The 23,227-nt window shown below is 39.7% G+C and overlaps 3 protein-coding genes across 8 annotated transcripts in view; 1 reads left to right on the top strand and 2 right to left on the bottom strand.

The window, feature by feature from the left end:
• Window positions 1–1,968, bottom strand: part of mbd2 (methyl-CpG binding domain protein 2) — a 37,635-nt gene extending 35,667 nt beyond the window's left edge. Inside the window, exon 1 of the mRNA XM_042509522.2 lies at window positions 1,489–1,968. Within this exon, the coding sequence (XP_042365456.1) occupies window positions 1,489–1,598 (110 nt within the window). The 5' untranslated portion in view covers window positions 1,599–1,968. The remainder of the gene's footprint in view (window positions 1–1,488) is intronic.
• A 3,112-nt stretch (window positions 1,969–5,080) lies between these two features.
• c20h18orf54 (chromosome 20 C18orf54 homolog) lies at window positions 5,081–16,381 on the top strand. Of its 6 annotated transcripts, none has more exons than XM_042509853.2 (15): window positions 5,082–5,417; window positions 6,244–6,373; window positions 7,291–7,447; window positions 7,536–7,703; window positions 8,270–8,417; window positions 8,517–8,586; window positions 9,029–9,230; window positions 10,466–10,536; window positions 11,352–11,460; window positions 11,541–11,633; window positions 11,845–11,950; window positions 12,040–12,103; window positions 13,832–14,002; window positions 14,262–14,317; window positions 14,971–16,381. In XM_042509853.2, exons 2-15 carry the CDS (start codon window positions 6,245–6,247, stop codon window positions 15,119–15,121), a joined length of 1,695 nt encoding a protein of 564 aa, XP_042365787.2. In that variant the 5' UTR covers window positions 5,082–5,417; window position 6,244; the 3' UTR covers window positions 15,122–16,381. The 6 variants fall into 6 exon arrangements, with proteins under 6 accessions (XP_042365785.2, XP_042365784.2, XP_042365787.2 ...); XM_042509854.2 differs by having other exon boundaries at window positions 9,026–9,230; window positions 11,848–11,950; XM_042509852.2 differs by having other exon boundaries at window positions 5,083–5,417; window positions 9,026–9,230.
• Window positions 16,382–17,565: 1,184 nt separating this feature from the next.
• On the bottom strand, window positions 17,566–21,440 carry spag16 (sperm associated antigen 16). Its single transcript, XM_042508718.2, has 3 exons — window positions 20,466–21,440; window positions 19,214–19,318; window positions 17,566–19,104 (listed from the first exon to the last, which is right to left on the bottom strand). Exons 1-3 carry the CDS (start codon window positions 21,426–21,428, stop codon window positions 18,457–18,459), a joined length of 1,716 nt encoding a protein of 571 aa, XP_042364652.2. The 5' UTR covers window positions 21,429–21,440; the 3' UTR covers window positions 17,566–18,456.
• Window positions 21,441–23,227: the final 1,787 nt, after the last annotated feature.

Below are 23,227 nucleotides of genomic sequence, written 5' to 3'. Positions count from 1 at the left end.
AATAATTGTCCGGGCCGATAATCTGTCGACCCCTGCGCCAAAGCTGTCTTTCATAAAGGCAATGTACAGTTTGCCTGCTGTTTAGAAAATAAAACTGGTAAAACAGCAGGACCGATCATTGTGTCCTAATTTGGGGGAGTGCATTCTTTAATTCGGCATTAATCACATGCACTAAATATAATACAATTTTAATTTTCTTTTCTGTTCCCCTCATTATGTTACCATAATATACCCATAATATACCATCAGGGGCAACAGCTAACAGTGACAGCAGGTTGACTCTGGTAAAGTTGAGCTCATTTTATTAAAGTTCCTCATAAATATTTTATTCTGCTGAAAAAGTCTCTTCATATTGGCACGTGACACTAACACTGCAGCAGCGTTTCATCACTATATACCAGTGAAAAGGTTTCTGTCATTAGATTTAAGTGATATACCATCAGTGAGTGGCATATGCTAACAGACTGGCAGCAGCATACCAGTGACCAGGGGCATTTTTGGGATTAGAGGAGACTCAGGGCTCAGCCTGTACTTCTTGGAACAAAAAAAAAAAAGAAATAGCTGGGTTTTTTTAAGGAAAATATGCCTTCCAAATCCATATGTTTTTTTTTCTTTTAAATTTTTTGCTATTTTTTTCTTTACATTTTTCTTTACTTTTTTACTTTATTTGTTTTTTATTTGTTTTTTGTAATTTTTTTATTTGTTTGTTTAAAAAATTATGATTTTTGTTTGTTTGTTTGTTTGGGGCACTTCTTTTCTTTTACATTTTTTTCAGATTTTTTTCTTTACTTTTTCAGGGTTTTTTTTATATTAATTTTATATTAACAGCCACTTAAGACTGCTCTTTAGATAAACAGAAATAGAGAGATAGATAGATAGCTAGATAGATAGATAGAGACTTTGATGTAAATATAGATATAGACGTACTGTAGATCTGGGGCTATTTATAAAGCATTCAGGGCTGAAGTCTCAGACGTGCAGGCCTAATGAGGCCACTGCCAGTGATAAACCACTCAAAATTGGAATATCACACTACGAAAATGCAAATCATGAGCCACTTCTCAATTACAATTTAATTCATTTTTCAACCAGAAATAAGTGATGTAGGGAACCAGGCCTGGCCCGGAATCAACTATTAGTGAACAGCTTGTTGACAACCACCAAGCCACTGTGCAAACATCTACAGATATATAATTTAAATATTCAAAATGTAGAGTTGTTATTAAATATTAGCTAACACTGTGTTTGGCACCACAGAGCCCCCCTACAAACTGCTACTGCAACATGACAGATTGGAAGCTACATTGTAACTTCTCTGACACAAACTGTCATTTTGCACTTTCACATCAACTTTTCTGAGCTGCGCTTTGCTCGGAACTGACGATGACAGCCACAGATAGCAACAGGAAACTTCGGCTGACTTATCGATCACCGTTTCAGTGTGGGCGCGGACTGATCGGGGAATGATCGATGAGTGTGACGGAATACCTGTAGTAGTAGACGTCGCTCTTCCCAGCGCTCAGTCCGGACTTCCTGATCACTTCTTCTTTCTTCCAGCCGGGCGGCAGTGCGGGACAGTCCGTCCTCTTCCTCTCCATCCTCACACACCGATGTATCCTGCGATCAGGCTCCGATCAGATCGATCGATCACTCCGTAAACAGCAATAAGGAGCCTCCAGACAAACGGCGTGGTAGTAAAGCCAGCGGAGCAGCAGCCCGGGCGGACCGACGTCACAGAGGTTACGTTAACGGCGGCTCTCCCTCCCTCCGCCCCGGCTGTTTGTGCGGGTTATTTTGGGTTAAGTCCAAATAAAAAGTGTCCCGGGTCAGAGTGAGCGCTGGGAGGTCCCGGGGCCAACTCTTCGGTTCCGGACTCAGTTTAGTTTACCCCTAAAGAGGACCAAAGGCTCATCAGATCTGAAGTGAACTGGACCAACGGCAGGCTGTGACGTCTGCGATATCACACAGACACCCTGCACGCACTCACACACGCGCTCACACGCTCCCAGAGATCGTCTACTATGACAGATGACTCACTCAGTGGTGGTCCGAGAAAAGCTAACCCAAATTCCAAGTTTAGGGGAGCGAAAGGTGTCGAGGATGATTATTTATTTATTTATTTATTTATTTATTTATTTATTTATTTATTTATTTATTTATTTATTTATTTATTTATTTATTTAATCTTGAGATTATAAGTTAAATAGTCTTGTCTTGTTCTTAAATTGATTCATACACAATTTGAACTATAAAAAGCAGAAAATTTAAACAAATTCAATTCAGGAAAAAATGTATTAACAATTGTATTATCGATATTGATTTGGGCTGATATTTAAATTATAAGACCATTAAATTGATCATTTATTTATAAAAAGAAGTAATAGATTCATTAATATCTTGAGATTATAATTTAAGCAGTCCTACCTTGTTTTAAATTGCTGTACATAAAATTTCAGATATAAAAACTAGATAATCAAAACACATTTAAGCCAGTCAAAATGGTTTTTTTTAATTAACCAATATTGAAAAGGTAAACTGTGAATTAATGTATATAGATAATAAATAAAATGCCCCACATAAACAGAGTACAACACTACAACATCTTGACTTAACAAAATTAATTCAGTCAAAATATTATTAAAATTGACCAGTTATGGGGGAAAAAGTAGGCCTCAAATTTACTTATAGAAGAGAAAATATTAAAAATGGCCCACATAAACAAAGTACAAAAATTACTTTTAAATTTGGGCTTCTTTTAACTTGATACTTAGCAATTTCATGTCTTAACTTAGTTGGGTTTTGAAAAATGAAAAATTATAAAAATAAACAAAACAAAAAAAAAATACTCAAATGTTATTTTCACTTGAGATCATAGGTTAAGTAGATCTATCTTGTTTTTATATTGCTTGGCCTAATTTTTTAAATATACAAATGGCCACATTAAGGCAAACTGTTATTCAGTCAAAATGTTATTGAAATGAACCAATGTTAAAAAAAAATCTAACAATTTTCTCATAGAAAATATAAGAAAGTGTCCCACATAAACAGAGTATAACTACTTTACAAGAGTAGTATATTTTCATTTTAAATATACTTAACACTTAGAGCTTGTATGTCTATAGGATTTTACAAACTGAAATATAAGATTGTGTCAATTGATAATTTGTTGATGTAAAAAGAAGAATATAAGTTATAAATTAATTAATTCAGTGGATAGCAGCAATTTTGACTTTTCAGACAGCTGCAAACCAGTTTTGTAATGTGGTCCCAAAATACATGTAAGGTACACGTGCATGTATATTGTTGCTTTTTATAGGGAGGCTGCTCTGATGGGTGTAATTCCAGTGATAGTGTCTCGTGTGTTCTTGATGCATGAATATAAGACAGAGTGATCACTCCTCCTTTTTTTCTCATACTGCTCTGTTTCAATCTACGAGTGACGTCACAGGCTCTCGGTTAGTTAAAGGGGCCTGCAGCACTCATCAACACTGGAGGGAGTGACCTTGGGTGGCGGAAGTGGTCATCATGGCGGATGGTTTGAATTGTTGTGTGAGGCTTAAATTGATTAAATGGCTTTGACTTTGGATTGGGACTTCATGGTGATAGGAGTGGGTGTTTTGAGGGAACGCTTGGTAGTGACATCAACAGATGTCTGTATAGGTCTGGGTACTCTTGCAGTTCCTCACAAACTGTGACAGGAGCAAGGAAGGAAACAGATGGTGACAGCATCACCATGGAGTTTAATGAGACAGAGGGAAACTGCAGGGATGAGAGGAGCGGGAGGGAGTGGGAGGAGGTGCTGAGACTAGCCATGGCCATTGATTGATTCTCCATTGCACTTTTTGTATGTTCTGTGTTCTGTATATTCTATTTTTCATTTTATATTTTTATATTGCTTTTATATTTTATTCTATTTAAAAATTACTTTTTTCCCCTCTGTGTAAACAGTTTGACACCAAGTCAAATTTCTTGTATATGTAAGTGTACATTAAAACCCGATTCTGATTCTAATACTGATAACAGTGATGCTGTGAAGTGTTGAGACGAGAGGTGGAGGTGTGAAAGATGAGAGTGAAGGTTTTATGATCCAGAGGCAGCCCAGACGCCTGGACAATAATAACAATAATAATAATAATAGTAATTATTATTATTATTATTATTATTATTATTATTATTATTATTATTATTATTATTATTATTATTATAAAGAGCAGCAGGAAGAAATTAACAAAGTACACACAGCAGCACAACAAAAAAATGTAGAAAGTGGTTACAATTATATCAAAGATGATAAATGCAACATTTTAGGTCAAATCTAATCCTGAAAGGAGTGGCAAGAGAAAGATGCTACTGTAATCATAATAATAATAATAATAATAATTATAATAATAAACAATAGTGCCAAATTATGGCCAGACAAAGGAGAGAAACAATTACAAAACAACAATTTCTCAAGTTGAAATGCAGCAACCCATTTGTCAGAGAATATATTGCAATTGTACCTTTCTGCAACCCATATATATGTTACATTTGTACATGGAGTGGATACTTTGAAACTTTACCTTTCAACAATGCTGTGAACAGGTGGTTCCGTTTAAGCACAAAGATCATGTTTTGGCTAAAACTCTACTCAAAATAAAAGTAACTTTTCAAAAGCAAAATGTATCAAACGATGGAACAAAAAAGTGTGGCTCTTCATTTAACATGGAAAAGTGGGATTTTTACTCAGTGTCACTTAAAAGTTCCTGGATGGCTTTCCAATTAACAAAATGATTCTCTCTTGGCTGACAGCAGTGTGTCACACCACAGCTCTGTGTCGTATTCTGTAAGGCATCTTTGGAAAATGATTTGATTCTGCACATGCCAAAGCTCTCTTTAAAAAATGAAAATCTAAAGTTTGCGTGCTGTTTGGAAAATAAAACTGGTTTGAGAACAAGACATATTATTGTTTTCTCATCCGGTAAATGTCATTCTTTAATTCGGCATGAGTCAGATACATGAAATATAATGCGTTTTAATGCAATTTCAATTTTATTTTCTGTTCCCCATATGATGTTTCCATACTATACCATGGGGGGCAATAGTTAACCTGTCACCTCTGTTGAAACTGAACATCCTTCGAAAGCTCTTGAAGATCGTAACGTTAAAAGTCCGTCATGTACGCTTGCTGTAAGAGCCGCGAGTGTCTCCGATGATAAATATTAACATACTTTATTGCCGGATATGTGGATGGTGTTTGGCCGTGACGTCTCTGGCGGAAGCCCTCTGTGATAAACTGATTCCAGACCAGCTAACTGAGTTAGCTTTGACGTTCCCCGGGAGTCTTGAATTTTCTACTTGAACTGTCAATGTAAACAAAGAGCTGGACACGAAATACAGATCACTGAAGGAAGAAGGAAACATTATGGAGTAAAAATGTAAGTGAATTATTATCATTTGATGTAGAATCTCGGGTCTGAGAGAAACATTCATATTCCTGTTTTAGCCTCGCAGCGCTGCTAAGTGAACTTTTGAGATTTTGTAAATAAAGTTAGCAAAGTTGTGGAGGTCTTATAAACATTTATATACACTAACGGTACATTTCCGTCACGTGAAACGATTAAAGTTATTGTTTCTATTTTCTGGTTTTAGTTTAGTCTTTTTCCGGTAACGTTATTGTTTGCTTTGCTTCTGTCTTGGTCCTTTTTGAGGAAGCTAGCGTTAGCTAACGTTAGTTACTGGCTAGGCTAAAGCTAAGTTAGCAAACGAACGTTAGTAAGTTTTTCTGACATAAAAACAACATGAACTCGACACTGATACACAAACAAACGGGCCCAAATCACTTGATAACACACCGTGACCTATTCTGAGTGGCTGTCAGTTTATGGTTAGCTAGCATACACCACTTTGTGTCTAAATTTCAATCCAAACATCCAAATAAATAATGCTAAAATCACAGAGATGCTTCTCGATGCTAATGCTAGCTGTATAGCTACACAGAAATCTGTTGCCCATCAGCCTGTCTGACCTGATCAGGAATGTCCCTTGTTGTAAGTTTTGATCACTCGGGGCTATAGATAAAGTCACCATATTGTGGCCCTATATATCTCCAATTTGCTTGTGTTTAGTTATGTTTATGTTATGCTTTATAAATGTTGCGTGTGGAAAAAACCCATGCATTTCGATTTTAAACACACCCCTTACAGGATTGCCTTTGTGATTTGTGTATAACATCAGAATGTCCTGATTGATGTTTTTTTTCAGCATGGAGTCCCTGGTTGGTGAATTTCTGTCTCCTGAGTCAACGGTGACCTCCCTGCTGTCGAGCTCAGGTCACCTGAGGAGCAGCCTGCTGACTCCGAAACACAACACCACCTTCAGATACAGACACAAGGTTCACTCTGCTTCTATTGACTACAGTCAAAGACTGCTTCCCCCGTCAATATGTGTTCCCCCTTTCTAAACCATACCCAAAGCCTTAGTATTTTATGGTTTGATACTTGTGGTTTTATTACAAACCCAAGTGTGTTTTAGTCCATTTTAATGATTTTATCACAATTTTTTTTACTTGAAGCACTCACATAATTCTGTTCTAAATTATTTATATTTTGTATTTATATATTCTGTATTTATATTTATATTTTTATTTGCTTATGTTTTTAATATTTCTTCCATTTCTCTCCACTCTTCCCTCTTTTTTATGAAATGTTAATATTATATATATTATATCATATGCTGTATTATAGGCTATATTATTTTAAATAGTCTTTTTAACACTATAACTTTGAGTAATACACTAAAACAATGGTGAGCCATAGGAGCTACATAACTGATCCTTCCCCTGCCCCTCCTCAGTATGTGGAAGAAACCTTTTTATTTTATTTTATAAGCATATATGTTTTTCTTTAAATCAGGAAATCTTTGAGCAATTTTTTTTCTGAATCCTTTCTGTGCTTCAAGTTAAAATGACTCCAACTGCTTCAGAATTAAAACTCTCTGCAGGGACTCCTCCAGGATTCAGGTGTTGCTTTCTGATATCTATAGTGGCCCCTTAGGGTCAAAACACCACAACATTTCAGAAACACCTCAACTTGTTTTGTTTTGGGAAATGTTTTAGTTTTTTGGGAAATGCCATTTTGTTTTCTGTATGTACTGGTTGGGTTAATGTTGTAGTGTTTTGAGAAATGTTTGAGAAAATGTAGTGTTTTGACCCTCATGGCCACCGTAAATGTCAGGTATAAATTTCAAGACAAGCTGCTGGCCAGGCTTACAAAAATAAATCACCCATGTTTGTTGATCGACTGATTGCAGGACTATGACTCCGCCTCGGCGGCGCTGGATGCCTACATTGCAGACTTTGAGAGGAGTCGTCCGAACAGCGAGTCGTTAACAGGAGGGCTGGTTCTGCCGCACGGTCTTCCTTCCACTCCAAGCAGACCCCGAGTGAGCACGCTCAGAAACAAAGATGGTAGGTCACCACATTCATTAAGTAGTTTCATGAAAATCTGTATCAGTTTCTATTTATATTATTGCCTTTATGTGCTTTTGGCTCCCAGTTCTCAGGGAGCGTTTGACGGACAGGGAGCTGGACTTCCTGAACCTCCCCGTCAGCTCCCTTCATCACCGCAGCAACCGAGACAGACTCTCCATGACAACAGACGAGCTGCTGTCTATCCCCTACGACGGCTCGATGCCTATCACTCACACATCCGCCTTCATCCAAGGTTCAGAAACACACTCACACCTATACCTTCATCTGAAGTTTTTAACCCTTTGAAACCTGGATCAACATCAGTTTTTTTGTGCTGCGTTCAGATGCCTTTCACAAGCTTTTTGAAGGCCTAGCAAATTGTTTTGATTTCTTGAAATGACCAACTTGGCAAGAAATGTTCCAAAAGTTGCAAGAAATTAGTAAAAGGTCACAAGAAAACTACATAAACATTTTTTTAAAAGGAAAGATAATTTTAAAAAAATCAAAAAATAATAATAATAAAAATGTCCCAAAAAATAATTCTGATTATGATAATATTATATTTCAAATTATGCTACAGAAAAGAACTTTTTTAATAATTATTTACTAACTTTTGGGCCATTTCTTGTCAAGTTGCTCCCCATGTTTTAGAACAAAATCAAACAACTTTGCTCAGGCTTCAAAGGGTTAAACATGTCACACCCGCCTCCGCCTTCATCAAATGTCTTTAAATACATCGGCCATATCTTCCCCTCAGTCCCCAGGCCTTATGTCAGTCTGTGTGTCTCAATTCTTGACTCGTCCCATCTGCTCATCCAGGCCTCCTGTCTCAGTCTGGAGCCTCCCAGCGCTGCACCTCCTCATCTAGACCAGCACCCAGAACCTGGGACAGACTCAGCAGCAGCCTTCCTGCCCCCCGACTGAACCACCACCACCCTCATCCAACCAGGACGCACAGGAGCTCCCGGTTCATGCTGTTTGCTCTTCTTTGTCTCATGATCTTTGCTCTATTCTTTCGAAAGTCTACGTCATATTTTACATTTTATGACTATCTCTTCTTCTCCAGGTGCAGAGAAAGACCCGAGGCAGCCGTGTTGAATCCAGATATTGACATCCCCTCAGTCAGCTGCTACAGGGTGACTATACATTTTTATCAGTCAGTACATGTTCATGACCAGTTTAGTGGAGCTGCAGTTACAGCTCGATTAGGCCATTTAATTCGACTACTGTCCCTGTCCCAGTATACAAGCAGCAGGGGAGAATCCATCTATTGTTGGAAGGAATGGAATCACAATCATAACTGTTTATTTACAATAACTTTGGGGTATTACGTGATTAGTTTAAGCCATGTTCAAATATCTATATCAGTTTAAAAGTAGCCTTTGTTATATTTAGGATATTTTTGCCGTTTTAGCTTGCTGTGAAACAGCCCTTACTGATCAGAACTTGACATCGTTACATCAAAAACACAATAATTCAACTTTTTCTAACATCATGGAAACAAACTGAGTGTTTTTGGATCTGACTCTGAGTCAGATGGTAGTGAAAGTCTCTGTTCCCTCTTTCTGTCCACAGCAGTCTGCACACAGAGCAGCAGGGTCAGAGTGGGCCGAGCCGTCTTCGTCCCTCCACCTCCCTCACTGGCTCACCAGTAACAAGACTGACATGGACTGTTCTGGAATCACCAGCGTGCCGGACCTGAAGTACCCAGCCTGGATACAACGCTGTGATCTCAGCCAGCTGCCGCTGCCAGCAGAGTCTGAGCTGTGGGATGACCACGGTATTAAACCTGCCTGCACAGCACAAACACTGCCAGATTCCACGGTTTAATTTCCTCCATGACACATATCACATGTATATTGCACCGAAAACACCCAGCAGCAGCCGAGATCAGCTCACTGCAATAATTAAATTTTTCTGTGGCAGGGAGGTGTGTTAATGTGTTTCAGGCAGGAGGAAGTTCATAGGTCAGCATGTTGCAGGTCAAGTCACAGGACTCAGCTGCTGGTGCTCTCTGGCTGCAATTTTCTGCTAAAAGTGAAACGATGCCCAATTTTTAATTTGGCTGCATTTTGCTGCAGAATCAAACAGACACAGCTTAGAGTAGCAGCTGCAGTTTTTTGCAGTTATTGCATGGCAGCTCACTGCAGGCTGGTCCTCACCGCTGCTTAGCGTGTTCTCTACAATGTTCCTTCTTTAGTCTCTCCAACACACTTCATTCAAAGTCCACAGAAACAAAACTTACCACCATCTTTCTACCCAGTTATTCAGATCCAGATGTTGACATGAGTCTGGATATTTTTGGGTTCTTTGAAGCTTGTTTGAAAAACATTTTGAACTGTTTAGGGCTGAAATGAAAAGCTGCTTTTGTCTCCTGATTGAAATTAAGAATGTATTTTTTTAATTACTGTGAATTGTGGGTAGTAAATTATCTTTTCTTTTTTTAGCTTTATTTTAGTTGAGTAAACAAAGTCAATAATGTTCAAAAAATGGTTAACAGACAAAGAAGAATAAATATATAGATATGCATAATAACAAACTATTTTGTTATATATATTTTATTCACATTTATGATTGATATGATGATATAATAAGTTGTCATTTTCAACCAGTTTTGCTACCCTTATCATTAAAAGTAAATTTGATTCTTTCCTTTCGATTTCTTCTGGTATTTTCCCTAAAAGTAAACACAGTGTGTTTTTGGTATGAAGGTGCCAAAGATTTTAGTGATTTCATTTATTGAATTTTCCCACAATCTGTTTATGACATTACATGTCTGTAAAGTAAATTCATCTTCTTAACTGCATATGAGCTGTGCTAGAATAGAAAGTCCTGACAGGTGTAACAAGAAATAAGGACAAAGGGCTCAACTAACAGTCTAATGCAAGTATAAAATCATCATTAAAAACAGTTTGTTTTCTCCACAAACCATAATATTACCTAGATAAATTGATAAAAGAGTCTGATGTTGAATATTACTCAGCTTCAACAAGTTATTCTGTGTTTCTCTGTCAGCTCCCAGACACAGAGCTCCGTCCTGGGTGGCAGAGCTGGAGGACGATGATCCTGACCAAACCCCTTCACAGGTGAGAGAAGCCAATCAAACTGCTTTGGAGCTTTGAGTGTGATCAGCCAGCAGCTCATGCTGTCTGATGAACTCTATCTGAGCGGCAAAAGGATGGCAGAATGGTCCTGAGGCCAGAAAATGGGTTTGACAGTTTTTTGATTCAGAAAAAGAGGAGCCAGTATTCAAATATAGTGTACACTTTAGCTGATATTGATTTTTTTAGGACTTTTTTATTTAAAATAAATCTAAAATGCTACCTTTTCACATTGTATGTCCCTCACCTGTGCTGAAATTAAAAACACAAGTCCCTCCTCAGCGCTTACATTTTTCTAAACTGCATGACCCCTTTTGCAGCAATCCTTCCTCCCTCATAAGTGATGAACCGTCCATATCCGTAAACACAGAGGGAGGCCAGCGCCTCCATGAGGAGCACACGCAAAACACCTAGTCTAGTTAAAGTTTGCCTAAGGTGTTTACATGAAGGAATAGCTCAACTTCCAATCAGATTATCTGGGTGTGTTAGTCAGATTTCAGTCAGACTAACATGTTAACAAGTCTAGTTTTAGTTGGACTCACACAGTATTTCGAAATTTTTCGAATGCATAAATGTACTGACTGAAATGACAAGGAAGTACGTTTGAGACAATTATTTTGCCACGCATACTTTTCCCAGGGTCAAGAATGATCTTTCAATGTTTGTCCAGATATTAAAGAGACTATCTGTGTGTGTGTGTGTGTGTGTGTGTGTGTGTGTGTGTGTGTGTGTGTGTGTGTGTGTGTGTGTGTGTGTGTGTGTGCGTGCGTACATGTGTGTATGTGTTTGTTTGTTATCAGGTTGACAGCTGGCAGACTGTCAGAGATCTGAGGCTTCAGTTTGCTGAACAGATTTCTCTCCTCGCTGCAGAGAGGAACAGCTCTGACGTCATGGAAACTCCGCTCAGAGGTAAAAAGACACACTGTTGTTAAACTACATGAAATGGGTTTTATAGACCCATAATTATGTTTATGTTTTCCTCCTGACAGACAACAGGATTGAGTCTCTGATCCAGAAGGCGGATCAGGTGTTGAACCGTCTGTCTCAAAGTTATGGAGGAGCAGACAGTGCTGCACCTTCAGGTGAGACCAGGACTCAACACAAAGATGAGAATTCTCAGTTTCTCCTCCTGTAGTTGTAAACAGCAAAGCTAATGTTCATGATACAAAGACACAGGTGGCACTAAATGAGCACACACTCAGCTCAGACAGCATAAATCACAAACAGGTTGCTAGAAAGGTTTGCTTGTAGTTTGTTCTCCATCCCATCTCCACCTAATGTGTCTGTTTGCAGCAGTAACATTTTCTGAAAAGCTGCTTGTTGCTGAAGAAGCTGTCAGTCCAGTGAGCACTGAGGAGCTGCTGCGCTGCTCTTCCTCTCACTGTTGTCCATTCTTTAGGTAAGACTTACTTACACCCCCTCCATTCTCAATTCTGATGTACTACGACTAAACACTCTGACTGATATGTGATGGAATTAAACCTGCAGGGACTCAGCAGCAGCGGCCACAGGTGGGGGGGCCACAGAGACCCTCACTGACAGAAGAGCTCAGGTAAAACACTTACCTAGTAACACACTCCTGCCGACATGCCCCAAAGACACACAAAGTCCCACTCTCTCCACTTCCTTGTGTCAAACTAGCTTGTTTTATTATTTACATCTAGTGCCACCTCCTTAGCAGTGCCCAAATTTGATGCCTGTTAAGCTTAGGGTGGTTTATTTTCTGCGGTTGAAAAGGTCCACACATCACCACCTCTAGGAGAGCTTGACATTTTTTCTCTTTTCCAGACTTTAAATAAAGCTGCAGGGCCATGGTTAGCCTGTGCAGTAGCATAATCCATGTTTTGTGTACAATTTTGTGTTCAGATATACAAACAGTGGATCATTAAATGGAGACCTCAGCTGGGTGTTAGATGTAGTCAGGCTGACCTGCAGGCATGAAGCTTTGATCATTGCCACGGTAATCAATGTCCAAATCATTATTCATGTCCTCCATTTTTCATACAACTATCCCAAAAATCTCGAGTAGCCCATAAATTAAGAAAAAGGAATCCAACTAGTTTATCAGGCATCAAAATTAATTATATCAAGAACCTTTAAAATTAGTAATGCCAAGTTTTATGACTCTTAGCAGTTTGACCACCTTTGACAGATACGGTGGCAAATTGTTGAAAAAGGCAAACTTCAAGTTTTACAAAGATGGCCCCAAAAACTTGAGAGTCAGATATGCCAACAGAAAACTACCAAATCACAAATCTACAAACAGTTTGGCACATCACATGGAAACTGGAATAGCTCAGCCGTGTTGTAAGTTTTTTCTAGATATTATGGTTAATGCTACTGCAACCTGCAAGCTAACAAAGCGGCGAATTGCCACATTACTTTTGGTGCAACCCATGGATGTATTAAGAACATCTGGATACAGCAGGGAGCTTCCGCCAATGGAGCAACTGACCTCTAGTTTAGCACTTCACTAGCTTGAATGGTGGTCTAAAAAATGCAATTTTGCGTCTCTTTTAGACTTTGCAAATGTTATCGAACTGGATGGCTTGAATCTAGATAGCGTTACAAGTCATTTCGTTGGAGTTTTGACGCTCACTGAAAATTATTAACTGATTTACAGACGCCTCTTTCTCAATGTAAGTCAATGGGAAAAGTTCTTTCTGGGCCCGTGGACATCACGTACTGACCCGGACGGTGTAATTCTACTTTTGGCCACTGTGTAAATTTTGCTTTAGAGCCTGGAGCACTTTGTGGTGGGCTTGGTGCAAACATTGCTAGATGCTGTTTCAAAGCCTGTCTTCTCATCTCTCAAGCCACCTGCTGTCCCTGCTGGTGCATGGAGCACAGAGGTTCTTGTGCCAGTGCTGATTGCAATCTCTTTTCTGGAATGAGGCCTCTGCAAAGAAAGAAACATGTCTCACACAAACTGTGTTGCTGATCTTTCTCCAAGATCCTGTGTAATACTTATACACGACCGTCATTTTCTTTAAATTTTATTTGAAAACAAACCACACATGAGAATAGCACCTGTTGCCCTCTTACATCATGCCAGAGTCGCATCTAGCAAGTGGCTTCTTCTCCGAGTCCACAGCTGGCGCAACATTGATGCAACACAAAAGACAAACATCGGCCACTGCCATCAGTGTCATCTTATTTTTAGATGGGTCAGTGGCAGTAAACAAGGTGAATATCGACTGATATCAAGGTTCAGCTGATAAAATGGTGCTCCACTACTCAGTAATCCCCTGACAGCGCCCCCTTCTGTCTGCTGTTACAGGCTTGGAGATCAGATGGAGACGGAGTCCTTAAGCAGCCTGGTCCAGTGGAGGCTCTGAAACAGATGCTGTTCAGACTGCAGGCGGTGGAGGCAGAGATACAGAGACGACAGCCGGCATCAGCAGCTCCAAAACTTGACGGGCTGCAGACAGAGGAGGCTGCAGTCGCACAGGTCTGAACCAGCACTGCTCACCAGCCTTAGTACAAGTGTGCTCACTAAGCGCTATTGGAAAAATATAGCTTGTGTTTGAGATTAAACACACTCTGAATATGGCTTATTTCATGCGTTCATCATTCACACAGAGTCGTTGAACACACATTGAAACTCTGCTGTCAACATTCACCTGTGCTGTGAGAAATGAACCTATCTCTGTGTTATGGCGGGAAGGTTTAAGAGCCTCAGGTCAAACAGAGTTGTGTTTGTGTTGCAGAGGCCTGAGGGTGAGGCAGAGCTGGAGAGTTTTCCTGCTGGACCGTCACTACAGAGGTAACTGACACTGAACACATCACACATTGGGATTAACATCAGAGAGAGTTTCTGTGATGTTGTCACTTCTAAATATATCTCGACATATTTCAAACGGATTAGCACCAAACTTCTGTATAGCCTCCGCTATATTTTGTTGTGTTCCAGCTGCACTGATAAACTAAGGCCACGCTTAGATAATTATGGCCTACTAAAAACAGAGAAATTGTTCCCTTGAGTTTTAAAAAAAAGTTTGCATTCAGATGATAACATTGTGAAAATGATCCTCATGTACATGGATCCGCATAAACAACTAAAAATGCTGTAGTATGCATGCCAGGCCAGTAGTTGGCGGTGTAACTTTGTAATGACACATCAAAGAAGAACATGCACCATGCACCTGCACATAAAGGCATTCTTCTACAGAGCAGCGAGTATAAAAGAACAAGATGATTGCAAACGCACGCACGAGAACTGAGAACGGCCCCTTAGATGGTGAACACGATAAAAATGATTCCAGCTAAACATCAGCCTTCTACCATCGTTGTGAGCATATTAGCATGCGGATGTTAAGCTTGACTTAACTGTTCTGCCTTTGTGCAACCTCACAAAGTCACTAGCATGGCTGTAGACTGGAGTTAAGAATTATATTCAATGAATGTTTCAATCCTCAGAGCTCTGCATCACCTGAGCCGTCTGAAGGTGCTGGTGGAAGAACCTAAAGAGAAACACAAAGAGGAAGAAGAGGAGAAGGACGAAGACGAAGGACGCTACTCCTCCTCTTCTACTGACGGACTTACCTGCGCTCAGCAGAAACCCTCTTGAAGCTAAAGGCCTGTTAACCAGAGCAAAGAGACATCCTGTCAGCGCTGCCATCGGTCAGTGTCCTCACTGTCCCCTTGTTTCTGTTTCCTGTCACATCCAGCAGAAACAGAAAACAGCTCGGGTTGAAGACTACTCTAGAGCTATATTTTAGATGAAAAGGTGCAATTCGTCTAAACACCAACAGAGAAGTGTGTGTTGAAGTCGTGAAGTGTTCCATTGAAGGAAGCTGTGAAACTGAACACAGTTTTTATCCACCAGATGAGAGACCGAAATCAGCTTTTTGAAACCTGAGCAAATTGGCTTGAATCATTTCAAAAACAAGGGTTAGAGCAGTAGAGCAGTATCCTAAGTTTCAAACGGTACCCAGCTCTCCTAAGTGCTGGCATGCAAATGAGCTATAATTAGCACAATACTATTTAGCATTAAGCCCAAAGCAGTGTTGGAAGCCAGTTCAGATAAATCTTACAAAGTCCAGTTTAGCCTGATGGATGTTGAACCCAGCGTTACAATGGAGTCTGAGAGCTGCTAAACGCTGACTGTGCAGAGGATTAGGCTGCGTTCACATTGTGGGGGACTTTCTAATTTGTAGTCAGATTTTTTTGAAAGCTTAGTTATGTATAATTTGGAGCTTAATAACACAAAAAAAGTGCCTGGAAAAAACTAACACGGGCGCCTCATGTCAGCCAAAATCTGTGGTTCAAAATTAGTACACCTAAAAAGAATAGGCTGAATTGAATATGGCAGTATTGTTAGTGCTCTTTTTTACTGTTGTATAATTTACAGTCAGTAAACATGTGAATCTTTTCCATCTCTACCATCCATCCAATATGATGCGAACGCAGCATAAACGCTCTTTTAGCTCCATCCTCTGGACAAACCTCAACATGACAACATCTCACATTTGTTTGCTTACAGACTTTCAGTTTTGTCCTTCTTCATAAATTTACTTCATATGCTTGGAGGGAAAACATAAAATCACATTTTTTGATCCAGCAGTATTTTTATTCACTCTTTGTCTTTCAGCTGATGAAGACAGACTGTCAATGTTTTCTCTCTTTCCTCATAGTGGGAACCATTCAAGTGCCAACTCAGCGTTCATGCAGACAGCTGAGCAGAACATGAACAGATATTTATTTTGTAACAGATCTGTGTTCAATTATTAACACAATGTGTTTGTTTCTATGTAGCAGTTTTGTGTCCAGCTGCTCTGAGATGATTTGTCCTCAAACAGTTCATATTAAAACAGCTCTTTAGTTTATACCTTCATGGAGTCAGCTCATTTTTAATTTTATTTTCCGATCTTTTAGACATTAACAGGAATTGGACCTCTTTAACAGATTCCCTTTAAACTAGTGTCTTTAAAAACATTCCAAAACAAAAGGATGAGTTTTTTCTTTTTGAAGTGAGGGGAAATATTTGTCATTTTAGGGAAGCGAAAGAGGACAGGCATCTCCTGTCAGTGTGGTTATGACTCGACATAGACTCGACTCAGATTCACCAACGACTCGTGACTTCACTTGGACGTGAGCGTTTTGACTTGATAATATTTGAAACCCCCAAAGTATAAAGTATGTTACTTTACTAAGTGCCACGAATCAATTAATTCCCCATTCATTTCCCAAATTAACCATACAGGGGCATCTCAAAAACATTTGTGAAGAAAGTTCATTTTTCTTCAAAATTTGATTCAAAAAGGTTAACTTTCATATGTTGTATATTTATTACACTTAAATTTAAATATTAGACCAAGATTATGGCTTATAGCTCATGATAATCAGAAATCTAGTGTCTCAAATTATTACAATATTGCCTAAGAGTATTCAAAAATGATTTACAGAAGAGAAATGTCCTACTTCTGAAAAGTGTTTTTTTTTTATTTACTCAATATTATACTTAATACTACTTGACCTTTAGCTCATCTGTATTTTTGGGTCGGATGTTTCTAATATTTTGAAATATGTTTTGATTTTTTTGGATTTTTTTTTTACATTTTTTAGCTAAAGGCTATGATTATCAATACTAAATAGGAAAAATGTCTAAAACATTTTAGTTTATGTATTGTGTCTAGAATATATTAAATTTTCACTTTCTTAAATAACTGATGGAAAATATTGAAATTTTTCCACAATATTCTAATTTTTTGAGATGCACCTATAATGTTTGTTTCCAGTAAGTCGAGTCCAATAAGACAGTATACGATAAAGTTTCAGAAAAGAACTGAGAAGTTAAGTTTCTGAGTGCCAGTTAGAGAAATTATGCCAGAGACAGTTTTCTTCACGTACAGAAACTATACGGTGACCAAAAAGCAAATTGCAATATGCAAAACGTGCAGTTTGAAAATTACAGAACACCCAAAAACTTCCAACAAAGTTGTTTAATGGATAAATACACCTTTTAAAAAGCATCCATTATATTTGTGAATGTAATATATATCATGACCCTGCTATAAAAGTGGTTTTCTGTTTGGTAAAGAGCACATCATCAATTGTTTCGGATTTGAAACTCAAAGTTTAGGACTTGACTTTGGACTCGTAAAACAATGACTTGGTCCCACCTCTGCCAACTTGTAATTTTGTTATGTAACAGTGGAATTGCTGCTCGGCCTTAAGTTTTTACTTTGCCTTGTGGGGTCAAAGAGGTCCTGATTTAAATCTACCATTTTTTATGTAGACAAAAGTCTTAAACATTGATCAGCAAAAACTTTTAAACCGCTAACAGACCACAAAAACTGCTTAGGAATGGCCTCATGAACATGACAAAGAGCTCAAGGTATCAACCTGGCCTCTAAAATCTCCAGATCCCCAATACCAAATACCACAGGACACCTGGAGGTCCTACGTCCATGCCTCGACAGGTCAGAGCCAATCCGATTATAATCTAGGGGGAATTCGGAGGCCAGTTTAAAACTTGAGCTCTTTGTTGCATCATGTGACTTAAAAAAGCCCCAAAAAAGTGTTTTTATTGCAGTTTTTTGAGTTTTTTCAAAATTGACATGTTTCCTTTAGACATACATTTTATATTCACAATTTCAATTTGTGCAATTGATGTTTAAGAGAAGCCCACATAGTGTTATTCAACTCATCATTGAACAAAAGAAGCCAAGATTCCTAAATATTAAATGTTTTTACATTTAGGAATCTTGGCTTCTTTTGTTCAATGAAAGGTGCTCAACATAGAGGTAAGCTATCAAAAGAAAGTTTTACGATAAAATCAAAACTCTGATCTTGTACCTGTGCTAGTATAAAAAAATATTTAAATTCTTTTAATTACCAAAAGAAAACATTTTAAAATGTGATAATCAGCTGGTGTCACTTCAGCCTCTCATTCACATTCAGTCACGCCCAGACATTAATCATCCCGTCACTCCCTGCTGACATCACCATCTCCCCCTCACGGTCGAATGTGACGCTCTGCACAACATCGCTGTGCCCCAGCAGGCTGCTCACCACACCAGAATCGATTTCCACCATTCTGACCAGACCGTCGGAGCAGGCAACAGCCAGCGTCTTCCCTGATGGGCTGAACGTCACCTGGTTGGCGGCCAGTGGTCCGGCATCTACCGTAGCCAGAGCCAGTGCAGGATTCCTGTAGTCCCACAGGCTGATGATGCCATGGGTGTCACAGGAGGCCAGGGCGGTGCCTGCCGGGCTGAAGGTGGCATGGTTACAGGGGTGCTGGTGTCCATGGAAGGTCGTGGTGCAGACTCCCAGTCTGGTGTCCCACATGGCAAGGGTTTTGTCAGCAGAGCAGGTGAGAAGGAAGTTGGAGAGGGGCAGGAAGCAGACGCTGTTGACGGAGGCGGTGTGGCGACGTAGTGTGTGCCTGCAGCGCTGGCTGTTCAGGTCCCACAGCTTGGCGGTTCTGTCAGCAGAGCAGGACGCCAGGAAATGACCGCACGAGTGAAAGGAGCAGCCCCAGGTGGGCTGGCTGTGACCGGACAGCACCAACACGCAGCAACCACGAGAGAAATCCCAGAGCCGCACCTGCAGGATGGCCAATCAGACAGTTAACCACAGAAGAAGATCAAGAGAACCGAAAAGCAACTGTACGCTACTGCTGTCGTGTATCGTAGTGTAACAAAGATGAACTCACCGTAGAGTCTCCACTGGTTGTTGCCAGTTTTGCTCCGTCAGGGTGAAAGCAGCAGCCAGACAGCCAATCAGAGTGACCCTCACCTGTCAGCACCATCTCACCTACCTGACAACGCACATTACATGACATTACATCTCAGTACATCAGCTAATCAGAGCAAACCTCACCCATCAGCAATATTACATGATTTAATTGACCCCTGTTTTATGCCTCCGTGCCTGTGGCCAGACGCAATATGTTTTTGGGTTGACCATTTGTCTCATTCTCCTGAACACAATGTCTTAAGAATGCCTCAAGACAAGCTCTTCAAATTTGGCACAAACATCCACTTGGACAATGATGAGCAATTTTTTGGTCATAGGTCAACGTCAGTGTGACCTTGCATCCACCTCATTCTTATCTGTGCAATATCTCAAGACGTCATTGAGGGACTTTCCTCAGATTTGGCACAAACGTCAACTTGGACTCAAAGCTGACGACGAGTAGAAAATGAAGACCTGACTGTAATGACTTTCAGAAGACTGTGTGAAGGTGGCAATTGTATGTGGCATTTTACATCCCTTGGTACTGTTTTTTGTATCCCACAGATTTTACAGAAATAGACATGGAAAAACACACATTCACTCTGCCAGAGTAAGATGAAAAGATGGATTTGAATGTCAACATAAACAGCATAAAGACAGCATATAGACCGAAAGTCAGCCAGGCAGTGAAACAAGACTAAAGCTGTTGCTCACACAGTGTATCTTGTCTGTTTAACCTGTGTACCAAGTGAAATGTCTGTCTCATCCACATGAATGCAATATCTAAAGCGAGCATTGAGGGAATTTCCCCGAATTTGGCACAAATGTCAACTCGGGACTCGAGAATGAACTGAATAGATTTTGGTTGTCAAAGGTCAAGGTTACTGTGACTTAACATCTGTCTTATTCTCATGAATGTAATATCTCAAGAACACCCAGATGACCTTCTTCAAATTTGGTACAAATGTCCATTTGGACTCAAAAATAAACTTATTAGAATTGTGTGGTTGAAGGTCAAAGGTAAATGCAAAACATGTTTTTTTTAACTCAAGAATTCATATATTAGTTAAGATGTCTATCTTATATGTCACCCAATTTACTTTCATCTCATTGTATGTCTCATCTCATACAATATGTCGTCATCCCATGTCACATGTCACATGTCACATGTCAACCCATTTTATCTCATTTATTGTCCGGCCTCATCCATCTCAGAAATTAACTCTCACCTTCTCTCCGTTGGCGTGCAGCATCCACAGCCTCCAGCTGCGGTCGTCACTGGCTGAAGCGAGGATCAGATTTTGTGGGTGGAGGTGGATGCAGCTGATGGGAAGTTTATGGGCTCTGATGGAGTAGGACAGGCTGAAGGAGCTGGGGCTTTTATATTTTTGACATTTCACCTGATCCGTTTGAGGGTTCACCAGCCTGCAGACAGGAAACTCTGTGTCCTTTGGGTGTCTGCTGCTGCTTTTTGCTGATGATGCATCAGTGCTCTCGCTCCTTTTGATGCTTGTCTCTCTCTTCATTTGGGAGTTTTCTTGAGTTAGTCTTGCATCTGTGGTGTTTTGAGCTCTTTCTTTCTCTAAACTGATAAGCATTTTGTGTCTCAGAGCTGCTTGATATTTGTCCTCCAGCTGTCTCAGTGCTGGCTCGTAGGACTCCAGATGTTTCTTGAGCTGTTTGAAGTCCTCGATCAGCCGGTTTTTGTCCTCAGCCACTCGTCTGTACTGCAGCCGATGGAAATCCCTCTCCCTCTGCATCCTCACCAGGCTCTCCCCTGCTACCAGCACCTCCTGCCCCAGCTGCTCTGTCTCTCTGCGGACTGTCTCCAGCTCACTATGGAGGAGCTGTCTGTGTGTGAGAGCATCAGGAATGAACAGGACGCCCGTCGCTGCCATCTTCAGAGTCTCAGTGAGGCGTTTCTGCGCTGAGCTGTACCACTCTGCCTCAAAGCTGCTCAGAGTCCGGCTCAGACCGACCCTACGCAGGAAGTTCCTCAGGAAGTCGTCCACTGCCTCAGGGATTCTGGGGATGATTTGTTGTTTGGATGGTCTAGGTGATCTCCAGGAGGCAGAAAAGGAGGCAGCCTCCCTCATCACCTCCTCAGAGTTGTCCTCAACACTCCTCCTCTCCTCCTCTGAGGAAACCTCCCTCATCACCTCCTCTGCTCTTTCTTTTCGTCTAGCTGACATGTTATCTCCCAGTCTCTGAGAGTCTTGTTTACCGTTACTATGGTAACTGTGTGCATGGCAGTTGAGTTCTTTCTTCACTGTGTTGTTTACCCTGTTACCATAGCGACTCTGCTTTGTTTTTATTTTTTCTCATCTGAAATCTGTTTTGTAGGGAATTTTTGTACTTTTACTTTCAATACTATACTTCAATACATTTAATATAATAAAATTGCAAATTGCTTTTGCTTTTGATTCTTATGTGTGTATTAATAATGTAATAAAAGCATATAACCCACACTATTCACAGAATCTGGAAATGAATAGTAAATTTTGCATGTTGCATACAACATTAAGATAAAGCTGGGACATTCTTCTAAACTTTTTGACTTCTTGACTTTCTGTCCAAACTGTGTGATCAAACTGCGCATTTTAAAGTGGCCTTTTATTGTGACCATTTTTGTTTTTTGTTATTTTGCCTTTATTTGACAGAACAAAATGCTTGGGTGAAAGGGGGAGAGAGAGGGGATATCCAAAGGCACACCTGTGTAGTAATGATGCTGTTTAGTGCACTAGAATAATCTCTTAAAGGGCTCTGATGCTGTTTAATCGAGGCCCCTGACTGCAGACCAGAGACCGCAATGTGGGCGAAGTCAAACGTTTGACTATATATATCTCTATTTAACTATGCTATATTGTGATTATACATGTGAGAATTAATTGCATGAGCTCACGTAATTTTAAAACTAATGTCTTAATACATACGCAAGGGTGTACAGTCAAACAGTGTTAGTTCACGTGCAATCTATTCTAACTAGCTATTCTAACATCGTAATTATACATGTTGGGCACGTGTTTGTGTGCGCTCGCTTGTTCACACCAAGGCACTAATAATGCAGTACATGTGGTGGTATATTCACTATAACGATACATAATACTAAGTTATTTAAAGAGTCTGAGTACAAGAATGAAATTGAATGCACATTCGTTATTGTATGGCTTTTTAATCATCATACCTATCATGTTTATGCTTTGTTATGTATAGAGACACATTACATTTTTGATTTGTGGTCTACATAGTTAGGATCATATCTCTCACGTAAACACATGGTCAGTATCCGGTAGAATCGTAGAATGTCATTTACTCATATCAGGTCTTGCCAAGTTATCACCTATAACACAGGCAACAGTCCACGCCCTTGCAGCTGTGTGCTCCATTTACCTTGAAAAAGCCAAGGAACTGTATAAATGTGGACCAGAGTACGGCTGGAGGTTAGTTGGAAACATGAGGAGAGTGTTAATATAATTGACATAAAAGTTTGCAACCCCTGATGCATGTGAATTTCTTAAATTACTTGTTAATCACTTCTTCTTACTATTTTGTCTCATCAGTGAAAAGGAACTGACTGCTCATTACCTGAGCAAGAATTTGGGAGAAGACGCACAACAAAGATTGAGGGACTACGAGGAAAAACTCAAGAGAGCCTTGGTTTCTAAGGAGTTTTTAAAAAGACTCTAATAAAATGAACCAAACGAGCAAATTTTGACTTGTCTTTATTTACAGGCATCATTGGTTTGACACAGTTGCTCACAGTCACTCCTGTGAAGGTGGAGATGGAGGTACTCATTTTACATTGGTTAGGTTGTCATGATAAAAATTTTATTAGTTGCTGTATATTTATATTTTTTCTATATATTTTTTTCAAATAATTTAGTTTTCCAATGCCATATTAATTGTGGAATAGTAATAGTTGCTGTATATATATATATATATATATATATATAGAGAGAGAGAGAGAGAGAGAGAGAGAGAGATAGATAGA

The sequence above is a fragment of the Plectropomus leopardus genome, chromosome 20 (genome assembly GCF_026936395.1).
Source record: "Plectropomus leopardus strain MGB_pleo_1.0 chromosome 20, ASM2693639v1, whole genome shotgun sequence".
Classification (NCBI taxonomy): Eukaryota; Metazoa; Chordata; class Actinopteri; order Perciformes; family Serranidae; genus Plectropomus; species Plectropomus leopardus.
Note: the sequence above shows the minus strand (reverse complement) of the source record. Positions and strands in the feature narration are given on the sequence as shown.